Raw genomic sequence first — 23,993 nt, 5'->3', positions numbered from 1 at the left:
CAAAGTCATGAGTGATTTCTTACTCTATAAAGAATTATGTGGGACTGGAGCAAGGAAGGCATTGACCTTGCACATTCCTACCAGGTTTGATCCCCAGAGCCACCTATGGTCCCCTGAGCCCCGCCAGGAGTGATCCCTGAGTACAGAGCCCTGAGCACAGCTGGGTGTGGACCAAAAATAAAGTAACCACAAAAAAAAAAAAGTGTTAATAATTACAACTGTTCAGAGATATTCTCCAGTTACCTAATTAAAATTAAAAGGTAAGCATTTTAATTAAAAATGCCAAATTTCTCTTTGGGAAGTTAACATTAATCTAAATTTACTCTGGAAAAATAAACCATGGACACTGTAACTAAAGTTCTGTTATATAATTGTAGTGAGGACATTTGCCTTGCATGCAGCTGACCCTGGGTCAATCAGTCCCTGGCATCCTATATGGCCCTCTGGGTTTGCCAGGAGTGACCCAGGTGCAGTCAGGAGTAAGCCCTAAGCACAGCTGGGTGTGGCCCTAAAACAAAAAAGCCTCATACGGTGTAGGGCTGGGGTGATAGCTCATGTCAGATGTCAGAGACCCAGGTTCTCTCCCAGGGGCACATGGTTCCCCGCACTGTCAGGAGCAGCCCTGAACACCAGAAGATGAGGCCCAAGAACAGACTGACAAAAGGGATCCAGTATAAAAATGGGGAAAGTGGGGCCGGAGCGATAGCACAGCGGGTAGGGCGTTTGCCTTGCACGCGGCCGACCTGGGTTCGATCCCCGGCATCCCATATGGTCCCCCAAGCACTGCCAGGAGCAATTCCTGAGTGCAAAGCCAGGAGTAACCCCTGAGCATCGCTGGGTGTGACCCAAAAAGCAAAAAAAAAAAAAAAATGGGGAAAGATCTATCATGTTAGCATATAAAGTCATTATGAAAGTGATGATCTTATTTAAAATTGAAAAAAAGGTCAGAGAAAACTCTGGGTTCTCTCTGGGTTCAGTTCCTGCACTGGGGCCCCTGTGTACTATTGGGGATAGCACCCCAACAAAGAGAAAAGAAAGGAAACACTAGAATACTAGGGAGCAAACAGCTGTCATTTGCAAGAGGAGTAGCTGTCTTACTCTGTTGGTTAAACTGGAGCTGCTAAAGGAGGGGAAGCAAGCATTGTCCTGAGGAGATGCTGTGTGAAGTTGGCAGAGCGACTTTGTCATCCAGAGGAGATGCAGGGGCTGGAGGAAAATGATTCATGACTCCATAGAAAACTGTAAAGCTAGTGTGTTGGGCTGGAGCCATAGTACAGTGGGTGAGCATTGCCCTGTGGAGCTCAAAACTCCCACCCCCCAAAAGCCCCACATAATCACATGTGGTAAGTTCTGTTCCTTGGATTCCAGTTCAAACAAACCAGCTTTATTTTATTTTTGGGCCATACTTCGAAGTAATACCTCCAGGCTTACTCCTCGCTCAACACTCAGAGATCACTGCTGGTGGTGCTTGGGGTAGGGGGCGCGTAAGGAATGCTGGGGATTGAACTCATGTCAGCCATGCACAAGGCAAGCACCCTACCCCTACCACTGTGCTATAGCTGGCCCCACAAACAATTTTAAATAACAACTTTTAGACATCCAGGGAGTTATAGAGAATTGCCATTCGTTTTATTTGACAGTAGTTACAAAAAGGTTAGATTTGTCTGGTGTGTTGGTTTTGGGGCTGTCTCTGGCAGTGCTCAGGGCTTCCCCTGATGGTGTTCTTGGGGTTGCTCCCAGCAGTACTCTCATTTGGTACCAGAAATCAAGTTCAGGTTTACCTGTGTCTGCCTTGCCGGTAGACCATCGAGTTCTGTCTCCTGCTCTTGGACACTGTGTTTAGAGTAGGGTAAAAATGATATGGCAGCTTGAATTTGCTTTAAAATTCAACAGAGAAGGAGGAGGTGAAGAGAAGGTGTCAAATCATTGATATTTTGGATCTGGGCAACTTTGCTTTCTCAATTTGAAATACTTGGGTTTTGTTTTGTTTTGTTTTTGTGTAGCAGCCGGTTGTGCTCAGGGCTTACTCCTGGCTTTGCACTCAGGAATTACTCCTGGTGGTGCTCAAGGAACCCTACGCCAGGGATTGAACCTGAACCTGGGTCAGCCGTGTGCAAGGCAAGTGCCCTCCCCACTGTACTATCTCTCCAGCCTCTACTTGGAAATTTTTGAGATTAAAAAATCTTTCCCAGGGGTTGGAGCAATAGCACAGCGAGTAGGGCGTTTGCCTTGCATACGGCCAACCTGGGTTCGATTCCCAGCATCCCTTATGGTCCCCCGAGCACCGCCAGGAATAATTCCAGAGTGCATGAGCCAGAGGTGACCCCTGTGCATTGCCTGGTGTGACCCAAAAAGCAAAAAAAAAAAATCTTTCCCAGAGGCTGGGACTGCTGCTCAGGGGTTCAGCCTGTGTTTTACATATACGTAAGACTTCCAGTTTGATCTCTGGCACGTAAACACGTGCACATGTACAGAATATATGGGGGCAGGAGGTGACCCAGAGGGCTGGAACGTCGAGGCCTTGCTGTCATCCTGGCACACACTCCAGCAGAGCTGTGGTGATTGTGTTCTGTCAGGCCCACGCAGCTGGGTACCCTTGAGCACTGCTGGAAAGTGCTCCTACCCCCATCCCCACAAAAAGGAGAAAACGTTACAAATTGAGGAGGAGGATGCGCTAGAGAAAGCTCAGGGAGCAGAGCAAATGCCTTGCCCCTGGGAGGCCTGTGGTCAGTCTTTGGCACTGTTGGGGTGACCCCTGAGCAGGTCAGCTGAGCCTCAACACTCCCCCCACCAATTAGTAAATATGTATGTTGTTTTTTTTTTAATTGAATCACTGTGAGAACAGTTACAAAGCTTTCAGTTTTAAGCCTCAGTCACATGATCAAACACCCATCCCTCCACCAGTGCACATGTTCCACCACCAAGAACACCAGTATACCCCCTATCCCACCCCCTACCCTGCCTGTGTGGCAGATGATTTTCACTTTACTCTCTCTTAACTTTGATTACATTCAGTTTTCGACAGAAGACCCACTATTATTTTTTGGAGTTTTCCCCCAACAATCAGACCTGATGAAAAGGTATCATTAGATAATTTGTTTTCTATTGCTGATAAGGAAGAGGGCTGGAGTGATAGCACAGAGTGTAGGGTGTTTGCCTTGCACGTGGCCTACCCGGGTTCGATTCCTCTGCCCCTCTCGGAGAGCCCAGCAAGCTACCAAGAGTATCTTACCCACACAGTACAGCCTGGCAAGCTACCCGTGGTTTATTCGATATGCCAAAAACAGTTAACAACAAGTCTCACAGTGGAGGGGCTGGAGAGATAGCACAGCGGGTAGGGCGTTTGCCTTGCATGCGGCCGACCTGGGTTCGATTCCCAGCATCCCATATGGTCCCCTGAGCACCGCCAGGGGTAATTCCTGAGTGTAGAGCCAGGAATAACCCCTGTGCATCACCAGGTGTGACCCAAAAAGCAAAAAAAAAAAACAAGTCTCACAGTGGAGACGTTACTGGCGCCTGCTCAAGCAAATCGATGAATAATGGGATGGCAGTGACAGTAATACAGTGATGATGATTTTGGATTTCTGGTATTTTAATAATTAAGTCCAGAGGGATTTCTGCCAGAAGCCGCTGGATTCCGAGATTGGTTTGTGTGTCTCTGGGATCATGGCCATTCAGGAACAGAGAAGCCACTATATGTGTATTTTAAGTTTTTAAGCAGAAGTGGTTGCACTGAGGGTGCAAACAGATGGGAATGAGAGCCAGCTATTTCTTTGGGGGGTGGCTGATGTTCTGTTTTGGTGGAGGGGGGTGGTGTAGAAAACACTTAGGTATTGTTAAGAAGAGAGAATTTAACTCAAAGAAACCAATGACAGCATGGGGGCTGGAGCGATAGCACAGCGGGCGGGGCATTTGCCTTCCACGTGGATGACCCAGGTTCAGTTCCCAGCATTCCATAGTCCCCCCAGCATCGCCAGGGGGGACCCAAAAACAAAAAAAAACCCAAAACAAACAAAAACCAAAACAGAAACCAATGGCAGCATGAATTCTGTCTGTGGAGTTCCAGAAGCAACCTCAGTCCAGCCTTGGGCAGGTAGTACATGAAAGTCATACAATAATATAGTCACTAAAAATAATGTTTACAGGGCTGGAGTGAAAGTACAGTGGTGGGGCACTTGCTTTCTGTGTGGTTGACCTGGCTTCTGTCCATGGCACCCTGTACTGTTTCCTGAGCACAGCCAGGAGTAAACACTGTATGGACCAAAAACGGGAGGAGGGTAGGGGGCAGGGAGTGGGAGGCTTGTCTGTCCATTCTAGCTAATAAATCTTGGAAATCCAGTTTTCTTTCCTGTTCATATTAGTACTTGATGCTAGTCAATCCTTTATCTATATCTGATGTTATAGGATTCACAGACATGTTTGAAGGGGATGATAAATGATGACTTAGCTGAGTTCTTTTTATTCATTTCTTTTGTCAGTTGATGTATAGAAGATAACAATTGTATGTCTTTCTCACTTTTTTCTTTATTCAGGGATCCATCTGTTTCTAAGTCTGTAGAACGAATCTTTAAAATCTGGGAAGATAGAAATGTGTACCCAGAAGAAATGATTATGGCATTAAGAGAAGCTTTGAGTAAGTGTCTTTTCATTTCTAAAAGAAAAATTCAAGAATTGTCCAGTCTTAAGTTGCATATATTAGATATCTGGTTCTTTAAATAATAATAAAAATTTTGGATCTGACCATATTAGCTTAAAATGGGCTTTTTTTTTTTTAATAAGTCTGTCTTTTTGCAATTAAAATTTTAAGTTGAATTGGTTTGGGGAAAATTGGATTTTGTTTTTATTGACTAACACATATTAAGCCATGATGTCATCTGATGATAAGTGTTGGGAAAGTTTCAGGCAGTGTTTCCATTCTGACTGAGCTGTTCTTTTAAGTCTGTATTGTCATTCATCAGATTTGCTTGATTTTAATTTTATAAGTGGTATTTTTAAGTTACTGAATTTTTCTGCATGCTAGATGCACGTAATCAGGTTCTTGAATAGAAACTGTTGATATTTTATATCATGATTATCATTTGGTTAGACAGTGACTTTAAAAACAGCATTTTTGAAGATGCTGTTCCATTCTTACATTATTCATAGCTGGTATTTTTTCAGTCTTTCACTGGTCTCAACATCAGTGATTTCATTGATTATAGGAAATAAGTGTAGCTGAAAGCTTAGGTCTGGTGGGTATTCTTGTTTTGTAAAATGAACAAAGAGGAAAGAAACAGCACACAGTCTTGGATTGCCTTATTTTGTGCTACAGCTGTGCCACGGAAGTAGACAGACAGAACAGCTTCCCATAATGCCAGATTGCAAAACCTGAAATGTTTTCCAGGTACCACTTTCAAAACTCAGAAGCAGCTGAAAGAAAATCTGAACAAACCACCGAATAAGCAGTGGAAGAAATCACAAAGTAAGGAACAAAATCTCAGCTAATATAAATTACCTCCTTTCTTGGGAGCAGAAGAAAATGTAGACCATTTGACATTGAACCTGGCATAAACCGTGGGCAAGCCTGTGGTTTCCTAGGCCTGGGAGGCTCCTACTGACTCACACTAAGCCTGCATCCTGGAGTTCACTTCTAAAAAGAAAAATGTGAAAACCAGAAAACAAAACCCCAAAACTCAACAACTTAGTTATAAATAGAAGAAATGCAGGAAAAGGGTTTGAGTGAGTGAAGATTCTAGCATAGTTGAGGTATTCAAGAAGGAAAACAGCACTTGACAGTTTCAGTCTAACTCTTGGGGTCAGAGTCCTATGAAGTGAGAGCAGTGGTATTAATCAGCAGAGCTGAAGAAGAGAGGGACCGAGCCATAGGACAGTGGGCGAGGCACTTGCCTTGCATGCGGCTGACCTGGGTTCAATGCCTGGTACACCTATGGTCCCTTGAGCCTGCCAGGAGCAACCTTAAGTTTGGAGCCAGGAGTAAGCCCTGAGTGTGGCCAGGTATGACCCCAAAACAAAACAAAAAACCCTATAGTTCTTTAAAAAGAAAAAACAGGACAAGGAGCAGCAGCAGCATTTCTGTGGGAGCTCTGAAACCCTTCGGGTCTGAGGTATGATACCCTCTGCCAGAGTAGACAAGGCCCGAAGATCCCGGCCAGAAACTCATTGTCTAAGGGAGCTCCTGCCATGTTTATCACGTTGCCAAACATGGGATCATGGGATTTGAATACCATATGTGATAGGCTGTTGTGGACCAAACTCAGGGATATTGAGAGACTTGGTTATGTGTAGGGCACAAGGTAAAACCAGTGAGAACTGGGACACTTAGGATGGCTTGGCTTTGGCAAGCATATGCCACTGTCGTGACTAAAGGAGTCCCTGGACGTCCTTTTCGTCTTAAGTTGCATGCATAAGAACAGGGAAAGACATCCTTGCAGTTAAAAGTTCAACCACAGTAGTTCTAGTGTACTTAGAATATTTTGGGGTCAGAGATGGTACAGGTGGGAGGTCGCTTGGCCTTGTATGTGAAGGACCTGGATTCAGTTCCCAGCATCCTGCATGGTCCCCCCAAGCCTGTCAGGAGTGATCCCTGAACACAGCTAGGAGTAAGCCATGAGCAGATAGGCCTGACCCAAAAAGAAAAGAACAAAATTTTTTTTTCCTTTGCTGCTTTTCTGTGAATTGTTGACAGAAAAATCCAAAGCTGAATGCGTAGGAGTAGAGCTGATAGTTTTCAGTCACTTTCTTCAGAAGTGCTCAGGACGAAATGGGTGTTTTACTCCTGAGCACTCTTAGTTTGAGGTACTGCAAGCCTCTTATTCACAGACAGGAAAAATGAGGGTCTGTATCTCAGTATCTCCCAATCAGAGTTTATGATTTAAAGATTTGTTGGAGCTGGAGTGATAGCATAGCGGGTAGGGCATTTTCCTTGACCCGAGTTTGATTCCCAGCATCCCATATGGCCCCCTGAGCATGGCCAGGGGTAATTCCTGAGTGCAGAGCCAGGAGTGATCCCTGAGCATCTCTGGGTGTGATCCAAAAAAAGCAAAAAAAAAAAAAAAAAAAAGATTTGTTGGAGGTAAGTAGGTCTGTCTAAATACTATATGTTTACCATGGTTGGGAATATTTAAATTTCACATTCCGTTATTTAAGGAATTCTGTCATGATTTAAATGTGTATGTTTGACATAGACAGATCAGGTGCATCCTCAAGCTAGAACTGATGCTTTCTCTGAATCTTAGTAAACTGTGTGTATATTCTTATGACCTTTTTGTTTAATTCCAACAGCGTCCGCTAATCCAAAAGCTGCTCTCAAGTCCAAGATAGTTGCTGAATTTCGAGTAAGTTGTGGTATATGTTTATCATGTTAAACATTGCAATATGCTAGACATCATTTGCCCCTTTGTCTTAGTTTCTTTTACAAGTCCATTGAAATTTATCTTTATTGGGATGTGCATCAGTTAAACATAAATATGTTTGAATTGTTATCACAGAGTCCAGATTAGAATCAGATTACTTGAAGTTTTATATATTCCTCTAATGGGAGATAATAATCTTCCAGAATATTCTCTCAATAGCTAAATTCTATTTGAACCCCATTGAGGGGTTTATGTTTCTCACAAGCTCCACTGAAGTTAATTTGCTTAGTTAACATAATAAGGCTTTAATTATAATTTAAAGAAAACAACCAGGGCCAGAGTGATAGTACAGTGGGTAGAGTTTTTTCCTTGCATGCAGGTGACCCAGGTTCGATCCCTGGCATCAAATATCCCTGAACATCACCAGGAGTAATTCCTGAGTCATACCCCTGAGCATTGCTGGGTGTGACCCAAAAAGGAAAAGAAAAGGAAGAAAGAAAACAACCTGTTGTTTTTCTGTTTCCCCATACAGAAAAAAAAAAATTTGTTTGTTTTCGGGTCACACCCAGTGGTGCTCAGAACTTGCTCCTTGTTCTGCACTCAGGAATCACTCCTCGGGGGGCTGGAACGTTAGTACAGCAGGTAGAGCGTTTGCCTTGCACACGGCTGACCCGGGTTCGATTCCCAGCATCCCCATATGGTCTGCCGAACACCACCAGGTGTAATTCCTGAGTGCATGAGACAGGAGTAACCCCTGTGCATCACCAGGTGTGACCGAAAAAGCAAAAAGAAAAAGAAAAGGAATCACTGCTGGGAAGGTTCATGGACTGTATGGAATGCTGAGGGTTAAATATGTGTTGACCACGTGCAAGACAAGTGCCTTCCCTGCTGTACTACCACTCTAGCCTCTCCCGCCCCCCCAAAATTTAAAGGTGATATAAGGAGTCTGTTATTTTTGGTTTAAATCTGTGTCCATAAACCAGTTTACTAGCCAAGGTAAAGGAGTATTTTTGCAAAGATGGGAGTAGAAGAACCCAGAATTTTGGGCCACGCCTGGTGGTGTGGTGTTCAGGGGACTGACCTAAGATTTGGAACAAGCAGCACCTTCCCCTGTACCGTCTCTCTGGCCCTGGAAAGCAGCTTTTTACATACAGCTCAAATAGTTTTGATGTGAGAATTGATTGTTTTCCCAGGTCATGAGGAAATGTGGCAGGTGTTCTGGTCTAGCATGTTCATGAATCGTGACTGTGTCTGTGTTTAGTCTCAGGCCCTCATTGAAGAGTTGTTGCTATACAAACGCTCTGAAGAGCAGATCGAACTGAAGGAGAAGCAGCTGTCAACAATGCGGGTGGACGTGTGCAGCACAGAGACCCTCAAATGCTTGAAAGGTGACCCTAGATCCTTACACAGAGACACTCACATGTTCTCTGGTCTGGCATTTGCAAGTGACCAAGCAGGCTTCCCTCATAATGAAAATTTTGATTTGTAGGAAGTAGTTATGGCAACTCTGGTGGGTAATGATTTCAGTGGTATAATTTTTTTGTTGGTTTGTTTCTGGGTCACACCCAGCGGTGCTCAGGGCTTACTCCTGGCTCTGCATTTAGGAATCACTTCTGGTGGGCTCAGGGAACCCTATGGAATTCCGGGGATCAAACCTAAGTCTGCCGCCATGCAAGACAAGCGCCCTCCCTGCTATACTATCTGTTCCAGCCCCTCATCATGGTATTTTTTTTTTCCGGGGGTTGGGGGGAGGTAACACTGGGCAGTGCTCTGGGCTTACTCTGCTTGCTCCCTGCTCTGTGCTCGGAGGGGCCCAAGACCATCTGGTGTGTTAGGGCTTGAACCTAAGTCCGCCATGCCAAGGCAAGCACCCTACCCACAATACTATTGCTCCAGCCCCTCGTCACACTCTTTTTCTCTTTTTTTTTCACACTTTTTTTTTCTTTTTGGGTGTCACACCTGGCGATCCACAGGGGTTATTCCTGGCTCTGCACTCAGGAATTACTCCTGGCGGTGCCTGAGGGACCATATGGGATGCTGGGAATCGAACCCAGGTCGGAGACATGCAAGGTAAACGCCCGACCTGCTATGCTATCGCTCCAGCCCCCTCCACACTCTTCTTCATTGACAGTGTGGCTTCAATTTTGTGGCGGTGGAAAGCTGTCAACTTTTGTCATAGGTGCCTTTGTGGTATAATTTGGGGGAGGTAGGGCACACCCAGGTATGCTCAGGGCTTACCCTGACTGTATGCTCCAGGATCACTCCTGGTGGTGCTTTGGGGACCTGGCCAGGCAAGCCACGTGCAAGGCAAGCACCCGCCCCACTGTACTGTTGCTCCAGCCTCTCCATGGTACAATTTTTTTTCATTCTTCAGGTTCACTTGGATTATTCTACTAAGGTGTTTCATGATTCTTGTGTTTTGGTGACCCTTTTCCTTTCTTTGAATTTGTATATGGATGCCATGACTTTGAGTACTATTAGTAATAGAGCCCGGGCACATAGTGTTCCAACCCCACACACTCACCAGGTTTTCGAGTTACTCTCCTGCCCCACCCCCACAACCCCTTGGAGAGTGATAATGCTAACCTTGCATCTTCTCGACCCAGCTTGACCCCCAGGTTCACATATGGTCCTCTGAGCACAGAGCTGGGAGTGAGCAGTGAGCACTGCAGGGTATGATCCATAAAACAGAACAAAAGCAACCAAAATAAGAGATTTTGATGGGCATGTTATCTGCCCTTTCCTCCACCATCATGCCCACGATCCTCTGGCCAGGTCCGGTTCCCTTGCCCTGTGTGGACGCTCCACTCGCATTCAGGGAGCAAGAGCAGGCACATGGGTCATCGAGAGAGGCACTTTCTTCCGAACCTTTCTCGTCTTTCTCGTTTATTCTGGAATTAATTCTTCCTCTGTTATTTTCTTAGATAAGACAGGTGGAAAGAAGTTCTCCAAAGAATTCGAAGAGGCGAGCTCTAAGCTGGAGGAATTTGTGAATGGATTAGATAAGCAAGTGAAAAATGGGCCCTCACTCACAGAAGCACTGGAAAATGCTGGAATTTTCTATGAAGCACAGTACAAAGAAGTGAAAGTGGTGGCTAATGTAAGTAATGATTAAAGTGTGTTAATTGCTTACTGTGTGTCAACATTATCTGATTATGTAAGGGTGCGCCCTGTCATCTCCACTTCCCGGAGTTCCTCTGGATGGAATGGGTAATCTGGTATTGCAGTTAGCAGAGATAGTGCCTCAGTGAAGACCCAGATGACCCTCGTGCAGATGGCCCATGTTCGCCTGGATGCTGCTGAAGCCCTAAACACCCCATCTTAGTATTATTTTGTTATTGTATTTTGGGCCTCCTGAGTGAGACTTAAGGGGTGCTGGGCCACTCCCAGTATACTTAGGCAGCAGGGCCTGAACTCAGAGTAAGCACCCAGGGGCTCTGCAGGTCCGACGGCTATCAGAATCCCTGGTGTCTCCTGGCCACAGGTCTTAGGAAGTCAGAAGTATGCCATCCCACTGACACAGGATGGTAGAAGGAGGCACGAGGATAGATGTTCTATTTGTTTGATTTTTGGTGATTTTACTTTTGTGTGTCAGGGAGCAGTCCCAGCTCCTCTCACATGAGAGGAAAGTGGTCTGCCACTACACTACATCCTCAGCCCTTATTAGAAATTTTATCATAAATTTTGGGCTGGAGCAATAGCACAGTGGTAGGGCGTTTGCCTTACACGTGGCTAACCCGGGTTCGATTCCTCTGCCCCTCTTGGAGAGCCTGGCAAGCTACCGAGAGTATCCCACCGCACAGCAGAGTCTGGCAAGCTATCTGTGGCATATTCAGTATGCCAAAAACAGTAACAACAAGTCTCAAAATAGACACATTACTGGTGCCTGCTCGAGCAAATTGATGAGCAATGGGATGACAGTGACAGTGATCATAAATTTTAATGATATGGTTCTGGAGCGATAGCACAGCGGGTAGGGCGTTTGCCTTGCACGTGGCCGACCCAGGTTCAATTCCTCCATCCCTCTCAGAGAGCCCGGCAAGCTACCGAGAGTATCCGCCCACATGGCAGAGCCTGGCAAGCTACCCGGGGTGTATTTGATATGCCAAAAATAGTAACAACAAGTCTCACAATGGAGACGTTACTGGTGCCCTCTCGAGCAAATCAATGAACATTGGGAGGACATTGCTATGACCGTGCTACTTTAATGATACGAGGTAGCTATCTCATAGTGTCATGTATTTTTCTGCAGTTTTTTCAACCAGAAACTATACCCCAAATTCTTGGAAAGCCACTGAGTTCTATGAGTCAGAGACATGGCTCAGGCTCTTGCATGTGCTTCAGTCCAGAACACAGTCCTTGGAATGCAGAGCTGGGAATAGCCCCTGAGCACTGCCAGGTTCAACTTCAGGCCCCAGAAACAAAAAGCCTCTGAATTATGGATCCCCCGCCATCTCTGCGGAAGAGGGCTGATCCTGCACTCCTGTGTCCTATGGCCTCTGATTTTGTATTCTAGTTTCATTTTTTATTTTTGTTCTCTAAGAAGCATGAGCTCTTGCCTTACAAGGGTAGGGATACATTCAATGTCACACCTTCCAGCAGGTTCCTAGTGCCACCCAACCACACATGTCATCTCTGGCATGGGTAGGGGTATACACACACACACACACACACACACACACACACACACACACACCACCCACCACCACCACCACCACCACCCCCACCCAGGCGTCACAGCCCAAGATGTATGCTTCTCCGCCACTGCAGCAATGAGAGGGAGGGAGAGGAGAGGGGAATTTTTTCTTGTTTTGTTTTGGAACCACCCCCAGTGCTCAGGACTCTGCACTCAGGGATCACTCCTGCTGGGGCTGTGTGGGGGCGAAGGGGTTGCTGTATCTGGTGCCAGGGACCAAACCCCTGTCAGATGCATGGAAGACTAGTGCCCTCCCCACTATACTGTCACTCAGGCCCCCAGGAGGGGAAGCAGATTCTAGTGGTCCCACTTTCTAAAAAGAAGTCTCTTGGGCTGGAGCAATAGCACAGCGGGTAGGGCATTTGCCTTGCACGCGGCCGACCCGGGTTCGATTCCCAGCATCCCGTATGGTCCCCTGAGCACCGCCAGGGGTAATTCCTGAGTGTAGAGCCAGGAGTGACCCTTGTGCATCATCAGGTGTGACCCAAAAAGCAAAAAAATAAATAAAAAATAAAAAGAAGCTCTTTTTTTTTTTTTTTTTTTTTGCTTTTTGGGTCACACCCGGCAATGCACAGGGGTCACTCCTGGCTCTGCACTCAGGAACCACCCCTGGCCGTGCTCAGGGGACCATACGGGATGCTGGGATTTGAACCCGGGTCGGCCGCGTGCAAGGCAAATGCCCTACCCGCTGTGCTATCTCTCCAGCCCCAAGAAGTCTCTTTAACTCTCACTTTTTTTTTTTTTGGTATTGGCCTTCATATGTCTATAAATGATTTTTCCTTTTTTTTTTTTCCTCTTTGGGTCACACCCAGCGGTGCTCAGGGGTTATTCCTGGCTCTGCACTCAGGAATTATTCCTGGTGGTGCTTGAGGAACCATATGGAATGCTGGGGATTGAACCTGGGTCAACTGTGTGCAAGGCAAATGCCCTACTAGCTGTGCTTTCGCTCTGCCCCTAAAAATGATTTTTCTTTCTTGATTTTTACCCTACTTAGATAACACTTAGACTAAGACACAATCTTAGGGGTACAGAGGAGGTGAATTGCACGTATGAGGGACTCGGTTCAATCCATAGAACCCCCCCAAAGTAGTCTTGCCTTGTGAGTATAAGGGTTTTTAATTTTGGCTCCTTTTGGCGGGGGTGGTGGGGTCACATGCTGCGATGCCCAGGGTTACTCCTGACTCTGCACTCAGAAATTACTTCTGGCAGTGCTGGGACCTTATGGAATGCTGAGGATTGAACCCAGGTCATCGTGTGCAAAACAAACACCCTGACCACTGTACTATCACTCTGGCCCCAGAGTTTTATTTTATTTTATTTTATTTTTGGGTCACAACCGGTGATGCACAGGGGTTACTCCTGGCTTTGCACTCAGGAATTACTCCTGGCGGTGCTCTGGGGACCATATGGGATGCTGGGAATCAAACCCGGGTCGGCCACGTGCAAGGCAAACGCCCTACCCACTGTGCTATCGCTCCAGCCCCTATTTTAATTTTTTTAAATTTTTTTTTTGTATTAAATCACCATGTGGAAAGTTAGTTTCCAGGCTTATCTTGGTTATACACTGCTCGAACACCCGTCCCTTCACCAGTGCCCATATTCCACCACCAAAACCCCCAATATACCTCCTACCCCCCCGCCCCCCACCCCCACTTCATTTTCTCTTTACCTTGATTACATTCCATATTTCAACACAATATTCACTATTATTGTTGGAGTTTCCCCTCAAAAAAAAAAAAAACAGCCCTGCTGACAAAGAAGCATTTGATAGTTTTACATTGCTGAGAATGAAGAGATATGAAGTTTCGCGGCCACAATAGCGACCTCACGGTTTAGGATTTCTGCATTTTAGTACTTTGGTAGTTAAGTCCAGTGAGATTTATGTTAGAAATTGCATCATTTCCCTTCCTGGGACAGCATGGGGCTCTGGCTTAGTTCACAGTCTAGAGACATTGGTGGAAGCAAGTTGGAATTAGCAAAAACTAGTTCAGCAATTGAAAATTTGTGAAGATGGTTCTATCTCACGGTGTTGTTATTAGAGCCATTGAGGGCTTATTGGGCTGTTCTTTGCTACTGAGCCTTTGCGTCATTGTTTTTATTTATTGATCTTAGTCAGCTGCATTGGGCTGGAGGATAGCACAGCGGTTAGGCTTTCGCCTTTCACGCAGCCAACCCATGTTTGATTCCTCCGCCCCTCTTGGAGAGCCTGGCAAGCTACTGAGAGTATGGAGCCCGCATGGCAGAGGTTGGCAAGCTACCCGTGCATATTGGATATGCCAAAAACAGTAACAATAAGTCTCAATGAGAGATGTTACTGGTGCCCACTCGAACAAATCGATGAGCAAGGGGATGACAATGACAGTGACAGTCAGCTGCATTGCTACTTTCCTATCTCTTTTACTGTGCTTCTCCTGCTGTCACTGTTGTGGAATTGGGAGGTGTTGTGTGGCTGCATATGTGGCCACATGCTCCAGAACTCCAGGACTGTAGAGTTTGGACAGTTCTCACCCACCCCCTCCTGAGGAAGCCCTAGAGTTTTCAGCCCAAAGACCAGTGTGTACCTCTTCTGAGATTAGTCATGAAGCTGTGAAGTTGGGCTGTGGGGGGTGGGTGCCAGAGCGTCGGTGGCTCAGTAGACTCAGCTGTCCCCCTTCTGACAACGCTCCAGAGGTTTCCTGGTGTACCCATGAGTTTCATCAGCTTGGCTTGGCGTCTCTTTGAAATTAGTCATGAAGCTGTGAAGCTTCTCTTAACGGCCAACAGATATGAGAGAAGCCATCCCGCTCCAAACCGTAGAAAGTTGCAAAAGAAGAACTCTTATCATCAAGCTCTCAGCACCACCGTCCTAAGGGGGTTCTCTGCATACATGGAAATCAGTGCAGGCAGTACCACAGGGAAAGAAGTACCACAGTACCACTGGCCCTGGAGAGGGCATCTTCACATCCTTATCCCTGGCACTTTGGGGGATCTTTTCAGATTCTTATCTGTGGCAGTATTGGGGGTTTTTTCAGAATCTCACAGGTTCTTCTCCCATGACAGACTTGGGGATGAGGATTTAGCTCACCTGCTTATCCTCTCCCAATACTGTCATAGATCTGGAAGTTGGTGGAGTACCGTTGTAAATTGATGCACTGTGTTTCCTTCTTGCAGTTTGCTTTGTTTCTGACTACACCCTTTGTGCCAGGGCCCACATCTATATTCGTGCCCCAGGGACAGTGCAGTTGTTGGCCCTCCAGCTTGTGGTTTAAAGCCAGAGACTGAGGCTGTGGTGTTTTGAGGGCCCTGGGTCACCTGTGGCACCAGTCAGGGCATGGGGACTTTCAGGTGGTGACTCTGGGCATTGAGCTGGAGTTGGCTGCTTGCCAGCTCATGCCTTAGCCTCCTTTACTCTCTTCTGTTCTCTCTTCTACTCTTCCCACTTCTGTCCTCTTCTTGGTTTTTGACCACACCTGGTGGTGCTCAGGACTTACTCCTGACTCTGTGCTCAGGGAGTACTCTGGCAGGCTCAGGGAACCGCATGGGATGCTGAGGATTGAGCCCAGGTTAGCTGTGTGCCCGGCCAGCCCCTTTCCTCTGTGCTGTCCTTTGGCCCTTGGCTGAGTCTGTCAGAGAACAGTGAGGGGAGGAGTCCTTCCACTTTGATGTATTTGCAGCGGGCAGAGAGAGGGGTCCCTGCCTGGCTGTGTTTGGGAGCCCTGAGCATACTATAGTTTGCCTTCTAAAGTGGTTGCAGAACTCAAAGCTGCTCAGGAGAGAATGAGGATGGCGGCCTGGGCTGCGGGACTGTCCAGAGCACTGCTGGGAGTGTCTCCGTTGGTCTCCCGATCTGCAGCACCACAACGTTGGACTCTGTTAGCCAGATATTGTCAGCCCCTCCCCTACCCCCAGCGCCTCGCTCCACATATATATTGTCCAGTTTAATCTTTTTTGTTGTTTTGTTTTGTTTTGTTTGCTTTTGGGGTCACATCCGGTGATGCTCAGGGGTTACTCCTGGCTCTGCACTCAGGAATTCTCCTGACGGTGCTCAGGGGACCATATGGGATGCTGGGTATCGAACCTGGGTTGGCCACATGCAAGATGTTTATCCTACCCGCTGTACTATCACTACAGTTCCCCCCAGTTTGATCTTTTACTCATTTGTTTTCACACCCAGCAGTGCTCAGGGGACCGTGCAGTTAGGTGGATGGATCGGCCCCGAGTCAGCCACTGCACTGTCTTCACAGCCTCTATAGTCCCCCACACTGCTGGCCATGCCTGACAGCCAGAGCTTGCCAGGACTGCAACCCAGGTCCTCTGAGCACTGCTTAGAAGGCCAGGAAAGGAATTGAATCCAGGTCAGCCTCACACGAGGCAAGCACCCTACCCACTGTGCTATCCCTCCAGCCCCCCATTGATACTCTTAATAATTATGAAGAACTGTGGTCACAGTAGCAGCTTGGGTACTTTCCTCAGCAGAATACTCTTCCTTTTCTCTTTCAGGCATACAAAACCTTCGCTAACAGAGTGAACAACTTAAAGAAAAAGCTGGATCAACTGAAGTCGACCCTTCCTGATCCCGAGGAATCCCCAGTCCCTTCCCCCAGCATGGACGCCCCCTCCCCAACTGGCTCTGAGTCTCCTTTCCAGGGGATGGGAGGTGAGGAGTCGCGGTCCCCTGCCATGGAGAGTGAGAAGTCGGCCTCCCCTGAACCTGCGACAGATAATCGTGATGTGGAAGACATGGAGCTCTCCGACATGGAAGATGATGGGGCCAAGATCATCGGTATGTCCTCGTGTCATTACTGATTGTTCTTCGTGGATTTTGCCTTCCTGTCAGTGACTCTGTCACTGGCAGTTAAACAAGATAGTTCGGGGGGGGCCCAAGAGATAGGACACAGGGTGCTTGTCTTACAGCTGGTGAGCCTTTTGATCCTCAGTACTGCACAGAGCCTGAAATGAGCTGGGCACTGCCAGGTGTTGCCCAGAAATCAAATCTGAAGAATAGACAACCCTTCTTCAGGAGGCCCTTCCCAGAGAAGCACCCTGGACTTCCTTTCGCTTTTCCTAACATCTTTTCCAGGCTGAGAGATAGCACAGTGAGAAAGACACTTGCTTTGCACACAGCCAACCCAGGTTCAATCCTGGCATCCCATTTGGTCCCGTTTCTTGTTACTAGTGATTCCTGAGTGCAGAGCCAATGATATTCCCTTTATTCTCCATATACTTTGAGTACATTCCATATTTCCATATAGAACTCACTATTATTGTTTGGAAATTTTCCCCAACAATCAGACCTGCTGAATAGGCATCATCTAATAATTTCTCTTCATTGCTGAGAGTGAAGACTCTGAGTCCTGGGTTTCTAATATTTTAGCTCAGTTCACAGTCAAAATGCATGGCTGCAAGAAGCCACTCTGGTGCCAAAATGGGTTAGGAGACCTCAGGATCACAGTCTTTAGGAGCGGAGGGTCTGTTTCTCGCGCCTCAGCTCTGGATCATATCTGGGCGGAAGGCGTGCCAGTAACGCCCCCCCTCCCAGGACCACCTACAGGCTACGTCACTAAAGAAAGTCCTACCTCTGGGTTGAGGGGTCTTAGAGGGTGGCTCTCGCCACATGGATGCTGCCGCTGCCGCCATTTTCGCTCAGAAAAATGGGGCAGAGAGGGAAAATCCCTCCCCGGGCGGCACAAGGTTGTAGCTCAATTCACAGTCAAAATGCATGGCTGCAAGAAGCCGCTCTGGTGCCAAAATGGGTTAGGAGACCTCAGGATCACAGTCTTTAGGAGCAGAGGGTCTCAGGGTTGGTTTTTTTTAAGTCATGAAATGAGTGGTTTTTTTTTTAAAAGCAAAGTGCATTTTGTGCCCACTGCCTTATCTTAGGAACTGCCTCTTGCTGGCAGAATCAGGCCAGAATGTAGTGCAATGTCACCATCTCTGCTTTTTTTCACAGTCGAGGACAGAAAGGAGAAACCTGTGGACAAGTCAGCTGTCTCTACTTCCGTGCCTGCGAAGCCAACAGAAAGCATCTCAAAGGCCCCTTCCTGTGCCCCTGTGCCTGTGAGCGTGGCTACAGCCGCCCCACCCCCAAAGCCTGTGAATGCCACTTCTCTCCTCTCGCCTTCTCCGGCACTGGCTCTGCCAAACCTGGCTAACGTGGATCTAGCCAAGATAAGCTCCATCCTGAGCAGCCTGACATCAGTCATGAAAAGTACTGGTAAGTGAGCCCAGGACAGAGGAACTCCAACAAAACGCCTTTCCAACTCTTCAATGGAAACAATCATTTGTGTATTTAAAAGAAATTTCTAATAAAAAGAAAAGCCAAAAAAATTAAAGTCCATAAAATAAATTGAGAATAAAATATTCATTATTATGCTGTCTCTGCCAAAACTTTATACGTATATAGGACTGTTTTGAGAGCTTAGATATTCGTGATTCTATTTCTTTCCATCACTAATACATAATGTAGTGGGGGTTTTTTGTTTGTTTTGCTTTTTTGGTCACACCCGACCATGCACACACACAGGGGTTATTCCTGGCTCATGCACTCAGGAATTACTCCTGGTGGTGCTCAGGGGATCATATGGGATGCTGGTAATCGAATCCGGGTTGGCCACATACCAGGCAAACACCCTACCCGCTGTACTATTGCTCTAGCCCCATAATGTAGTGTTTCAAAACCAGTCATTTGTTCGCTTTGTTTTGGGGCCATACCTAGTATTGCTGGGGTGCTAATACCAGAGGGGTCTCTGTGAGGTGCCAGGGATTAAGTCCATGCCTCCTGCATGCAAGACATGAGCTTAGTTTATTGACTGATCACTCTGACCTGTATATGTAGTTTTTAATCGTTTTTGGCTCGGGACTACACCCAGCAGGACTCAAGAGTTTACTGTGCTCTGCTCACAGGTCTCTCCTGGTAGGGTCAGGGACCATATGGAGCGCCTAATACCAGACTCAGGTCAACTACATGCAAGGCAAACACCCTACCTGCTGTATTATCTTTTTGCGCCCCCCCCCATATATTTTAGTTTTCTGATAATGCTATGGGGGCTACACCTGGCATTGTTGGAGATGGCAGAGACATGTAGTGCCAGGGTGGAACCTAGGACCTCATGGGTGCAAGGCCCTGTACTCCCCCGCTTGAGCTGTATCCCTGGTCATTTGGGGGGTTGCAGTTCCCCAGTTATGCTCTGGAGCCAGAACCACTCCCAGCAGTACTGCACCTGGTGGGCTTGAGCCTCTCCCCACTCCTCCCAGTGATGCTTCATATGGGCTCTGCGGAGGCCCCTGCACAGCTCGTGTTTCAGCTGGACTGTTGGTGGAAGCAGAGCAGCTGCACTCGCCACCCCTCTCGGTTAGCAGCCACTGGGCGCAGTCCAGCCCTGGTCAGTTACTTCATTTTGTCAGGAGATACTTAGAGCCTGGGGGAGGGTCAGGCCTGTGTGCGTGGTCTGCAGACAGGAGGCCTGGTGCAGTCTCAAGACTGTGCACCTCTTGAGCACAGTTGGCTGTGACCCAAAAAACTCAGCCTTAAGTTTCTGTTTCTAAAACTAGTCTCTCCAACAGAATCAGTATGTAGGTTTTTAAAGTCTTTTCCACGTTACAACTAAAATAATTTCCCCGAGGGGCCGGAGCGATAGCACAGCAGGTAGGGCGTTTGCCTTGCACGCGGCCGACCCGGGTTCGATCCCTGGCATCCCATATGGTCCCCCAAGCACCGCCAGGAGTGATTCCTGAGTGCAAAGCCAGGAGTAACCCCTGAGCATCGCTGGGTGTGACCCAAAAAGCAAAAATAAAAAAAATTTCCCCAAATGCATTGTATATCGGGTATATGAAAGTTCCATTCTTTCTCATTCTAAGACTTTCTATTTTTTTTTTAATTTTTTTATTGAGTCACCATGTGGAAAGTTACAAAGTTTTCAGGTTTAAGTCTCAGTTATACAATGCTCGAACACCCATCCCTTCACCATTGCACATATTCCACCACCAGGAATCACAGTATAGCTCCACCCCGTCCCCCCACACCCCTAGCCCTCCCCACCACCCCTAGCCCCCCCCTTGCCTGTATAACTGATAAATTTCACTTTACTTTCATTTTGTTTGCATTCAGTATTTCAACAAAACTCACTATTATGGGGGCTGGAGCGATAGCACAGCGGGTAGGGCGTTTGCCTTGCACGCGGCCGACCCGGGTTTAATTCCCAGCACCCCATATGGTCCCCTGAGCACCGCCAGGGGTAATTCCTGAGTGCAGAGCCAGGAGTAACCTCTGTGCATTGCCGGGTGTGACACAAAAAGCAAAAAAAATAAATAAATTGAAAATAGTTTTGAATTGTATTCCTTTGATTATTAGTTATGTGACTAAACTTTATTTGCTTTAGCATCTATTTTTTCTTTGTGAAATAAAACCTGTCCATATTTTTGATCATTAAAAAAGTTAAAAGTTATTTTCTCTTATTTTTTCTTATATTAAAAATCAACCCAGTGGTTTTTTGGTATTTGCTTTTGATGGTGGGGAGCCCAGGCATGACTGAGCTCGTTGGTTTTTGGTGCGGGGGACGGGGTCGAAGCCAGCAAGGCTTTCTCACTTGAGTCCTGTAACCCAGCCCTGACACTTGTGTTGTAAAGTCTAAATGTAGGAAGAGGGTGACTTCAGTAATTATCCATCCCAGAGACTTACGCGGTGGCCAAGTTAAACAGTGCCTTGGCCTCGACATCCCTGCCCCAGCACCTCTGGAGGTATAGGTGCCCTTTGCTAAAAACGGAAGTGAGTTCCAGTCTCTTGCGAACACCATTCTCCAAGCTGACACCCATGCAAGAAAACTTGAGTAGCTGTTTGTTGTAGATAAGAAAACTTGGCAGCTCGTTGTGTTTTAGGGGTGTTCCGGACACACAGAAACAGATCTCCATCTCCATTTTCCTTGGTACAAATCAAGATCTGGGACCCTTTCCAGATCAGTGACAGAAGAGTGGCACATGTTGTGAACGAGAAGGTCCTTTTGAGTTGCATTTTCTTGAGTTCATTTTTCTGCCACCAGGGGTCAGTCCTGCACCGAGACCGGCTCCAGGAACTCCTACAAGCCCCAGCAACCTCAGTGCCAGCCTGAAGCCTCCCGTGCCCGCCGCTGCTGTAGCCACCACCGCTGCTGCTGCTGCTGCTGCCACCACATCTCACAATCCTCTGGCGAATATCCTCTCAAAGGTGGACATCACCCCCGAGAGCATTTTGTCTGCTCTGTCAAAAACCCAGGCCCCGTCAGCCCCCACGCTGCAAGGTAAAGCACAAGTGCAGGACACTGGCCCGGGCCAGGGCCCTGTCTCCAGGGAGGCTGGTGCCATGAAATGTGCTGTCATTCATTTTCCTCTGTAGAGTCTGTTTTGTCTCCGACAGGCTGGCATTTAAAGAACTCCGAGATGTCAGAGCAGAAAGAGACTTGAAGTATCAAGAAAATAAGGCTGAGTGAGAGGCACCCTCACGGGCCGCACATCCGTGTGTTTGGGAGTGAGCAAGATGAAAAGCCAGATTTTTTTTTCAAGGCGACCTGTTTCTGCCCCACACCGTCACACCTTAAGGGCATTTATCCCAGCAGTCAGGGCAGGTCATTATGCTCACGTATTTTCTTGTAAACCCTAGCTGGAGGCAGTAGAAAGGGCCGTGTAGGGTCACATTCTCAGTGAGAAGTGGTTATCTTGTGTTTCTGTCCAGGCACTTCATTTTTCTATTTATAGAAAAGTGGTATCTCTTTTGTTTTGCTTTCACCCACCTGTAATCTCTACCAAAGTTGATTCTTTGCTCACTTATTATCTGTTTTGTGCCTAAAACTGTCTGCTACTCATGGTTTTTTCAGAAGGCTTTTACTCGGACCCCCCAGGTACAGATGCAACTCCGTTTAAGCAGCTTGTGTGGTCCTGAAAGATAGATACCACAAATCCCAGAGCAGTCTTCTCAGTATGATGATATTCTCATTTCACACGTCCCATGAGGAGCCACCAGGGGACACTTAGCGATGACACAGTCTGGGCATGGGGGCTGCACACTGCTGCATCTGACAGTCCTAAACAGCGGAGAATCAACAAACCTGTAATGATAACAGTGCCAAAGCCGAGAAGGCCTGTTCCAGGAGTAATAGAAACAGTTCAGCTTCCTCCCTCCTTTCCTCCTCTCCCTTTCTTCCCTCTTTCCTGGTAGGGATCAGGGAACTGTATGTGGTGCCGAGGATCAAGCCAGGGTCGTCTGTGCATGTGACATGCTGTTCCTGTGTACTATCTCTCTGGCCCTGCTAGACTGTTGATTTTTTTTGTGCTTTAAACTAGTGTGTAAATCAAACATGCTTTAGTGAACTTTATCTTACAATATAGGAGAGTGGGGCTAGAGCAGTAGTACAGCAGGGAATGTGCTTGCCTTGTACATAGCTGACCCAGTTCAATCCCCAGCACCCCATATGGTACTCTGAGCACCACTAGGAGTGATCACTGAATGCAGAGCCTGGTGTGGCCCCAAAATAGTTTTATTTTACACAGAACTAAATAGTATTAAATAACCACAGCCCACCGTTAATGAGTAGTAATGCCATAGAGCATTTCACACTAGTCATTTCACAAGGACTAGTTTGAGATTGGCCGTGTATAGTTTCTGCCTACCAGTCTCTTGTCTATCAGCACATTGTACTTACAGTCATTAATCACTGTGAGAGCCAGGGATGTGCGTCTGTGAGACCCTGGATTCAGTCCCTTGGACCCAAAACAGAACAAAAGCCTCCCTGTGTTTGCACTTCATCCTGTACCTTACCCTGGACTCTCTCAGTGGAGAAGTCTGGGCCTTACAACTCTGGGTGCAGTGCTCAGCGAGCATACACAGGAAGTACATCATGACAAAGTTCATTTCAGCAAATTGCTGTAACAGTATCATCAGGACTTCTTCATCCACTAACTCTCAAGCAGAACTAGGCGTATTCAAACAATCTAAGAAAAGAGTAGCATGGCATATTTTATCACATTTCATTAACTTAGGAATGGAATCCTCCAAAGAACTTTATCCAGCAACTGAAATGACTGTTTCCTCAAAACCTCTAAAGGGTGACAGAATTAGAACCTTTATTTATATATTTTCAGCACAAAGGAGTCCCCAGGGACAAAGTTTGGCTTGGTTTATTTGGGCTTTTTGTTTTGTTTTCGGATCATACCCGATGGTGACTCTGTGCTCAGGGATCACTCTTGGCGGAGCGCTGGGGATCAATGGGGTGCTGGGGATTAAGTGTGGATCAGATGTGTGCAAGGCAAATAGCCTACATACTGTACTATCATTCTGGCCCCAGGCTTGGCTTATTGAAAGGAAAAGGTTGAAGAAAAGTAACATTTTATAGTGAGAAACTGTTCGACCTTATATCAGAAATCTCAATAATAGCTGTATTAACTCGATGGTCTTTTTGAAGAACTTACCCCACAGTGTCTGAAAGATGTGCTGAAATATCTTTTAAAAACCATGTGGTTGGGGGCCAGAGTGATAGCACGGTTGCTACCGCTTTTTGCCTTGCTTGCGGCCAACCCAAGTTCGATCCTCTGCATCCCATGTGGTCCCCTTAGCCCACAAGAGTGATCCTTGAATGCACAGCCAGGAGTTAAAGCATGAGTACCACCACCTATGACACCCCTACAAAAAAAAAAAAAAAAAGATTGTATGATACGACCAGAGAGACAGCTCAGTGAGCTGAGTGCCTGCTTTGCGTGTGGAAGGTTAGGTTCAATCCCAGCAGCATGTCTCCTGAGCACAGACCCAGAAGTAAGTAGACCATGAGTACTACTGGGGATGGTCCCAGACATCAACAAGTTAAAATAACTGAAATTTCAAATTCAGGGAGATGACTTAAAGGACTGGAACACTTACTTGCTTTTCTTGTGAAGCCATGCTGGGTTCACTCCCCGGTACTCCACAGTGCCTGAGAACTGCTGGAATAACCCTCGAGCACTGT

At 46.9% G+C, this 23,993-nt stretch overlaps 1 protein-coding gene across 4 annotated transcripts in view; it reads left to right on the top strand.

The window, feature by feature from the left end:
• Positions 1–23,993, top strand: part of RPRD2 (regulation of nuclear pre-mRNA domain containing 2) — an 82,472-nt gene that overhangs the window by 49,353 nt on the left and 9,126 nt on the right. For 2 of the 4 annotated variants that reach the window (XM_004618067.2, XM_055132556.1), the window contains 8 exons: positions 4,533–4,633; positions 5,384–5,461; positions 7,282–7,334; positions 8,614–8,740; positions 10,277–10,452; positions 16,528–16,810; positions 17,978–18,241; positions 21,063–21,299. In XM_004618067.2, coding sequence (XP_004618124.2) covers positions 4,533–4,633; positions 5,384–5,461; positions 7,282–7,334; positions 8,614–8,740; positions 10,277–10,452; positions 16,528–16,810; positions 17,978–18,241; positions 21,063–21,299 — 1,319 coding nt within the window. The remainder of the gene's footprint in view (positions 1–4,532; positions 4,634–5,383; positions 5,462–7,281; positions 7,335–8,613; positions 8,741–10,276; positions 10,453–16,527; positions 16,811–17,977; positions 18,242–21,062; positions 21,300–23,993) is intronic. The other 2 variants (XM_012934904.2, XM_055132557.1) reach the window with 1 other exon arrangement.

Source organism: Sorex araneus, chromosome 3, assembly GCF_027595985.1.
Source record: "Sorex araneus isolate mSorAra2 chromosome 3, mSorAra2.pri, whole genome shotgun sequence".
Taxonomy (NCBI): Eukaryota; Metazoa; Chordata; class Mammalia; order Eulipotyphla; family Soricidae; genus Sorex; species Sorex araneus.
Note: the sequence above shows the minus strand (reverse complement) of the source record. Positions and strands in the feature narration are given on the sequence as shown.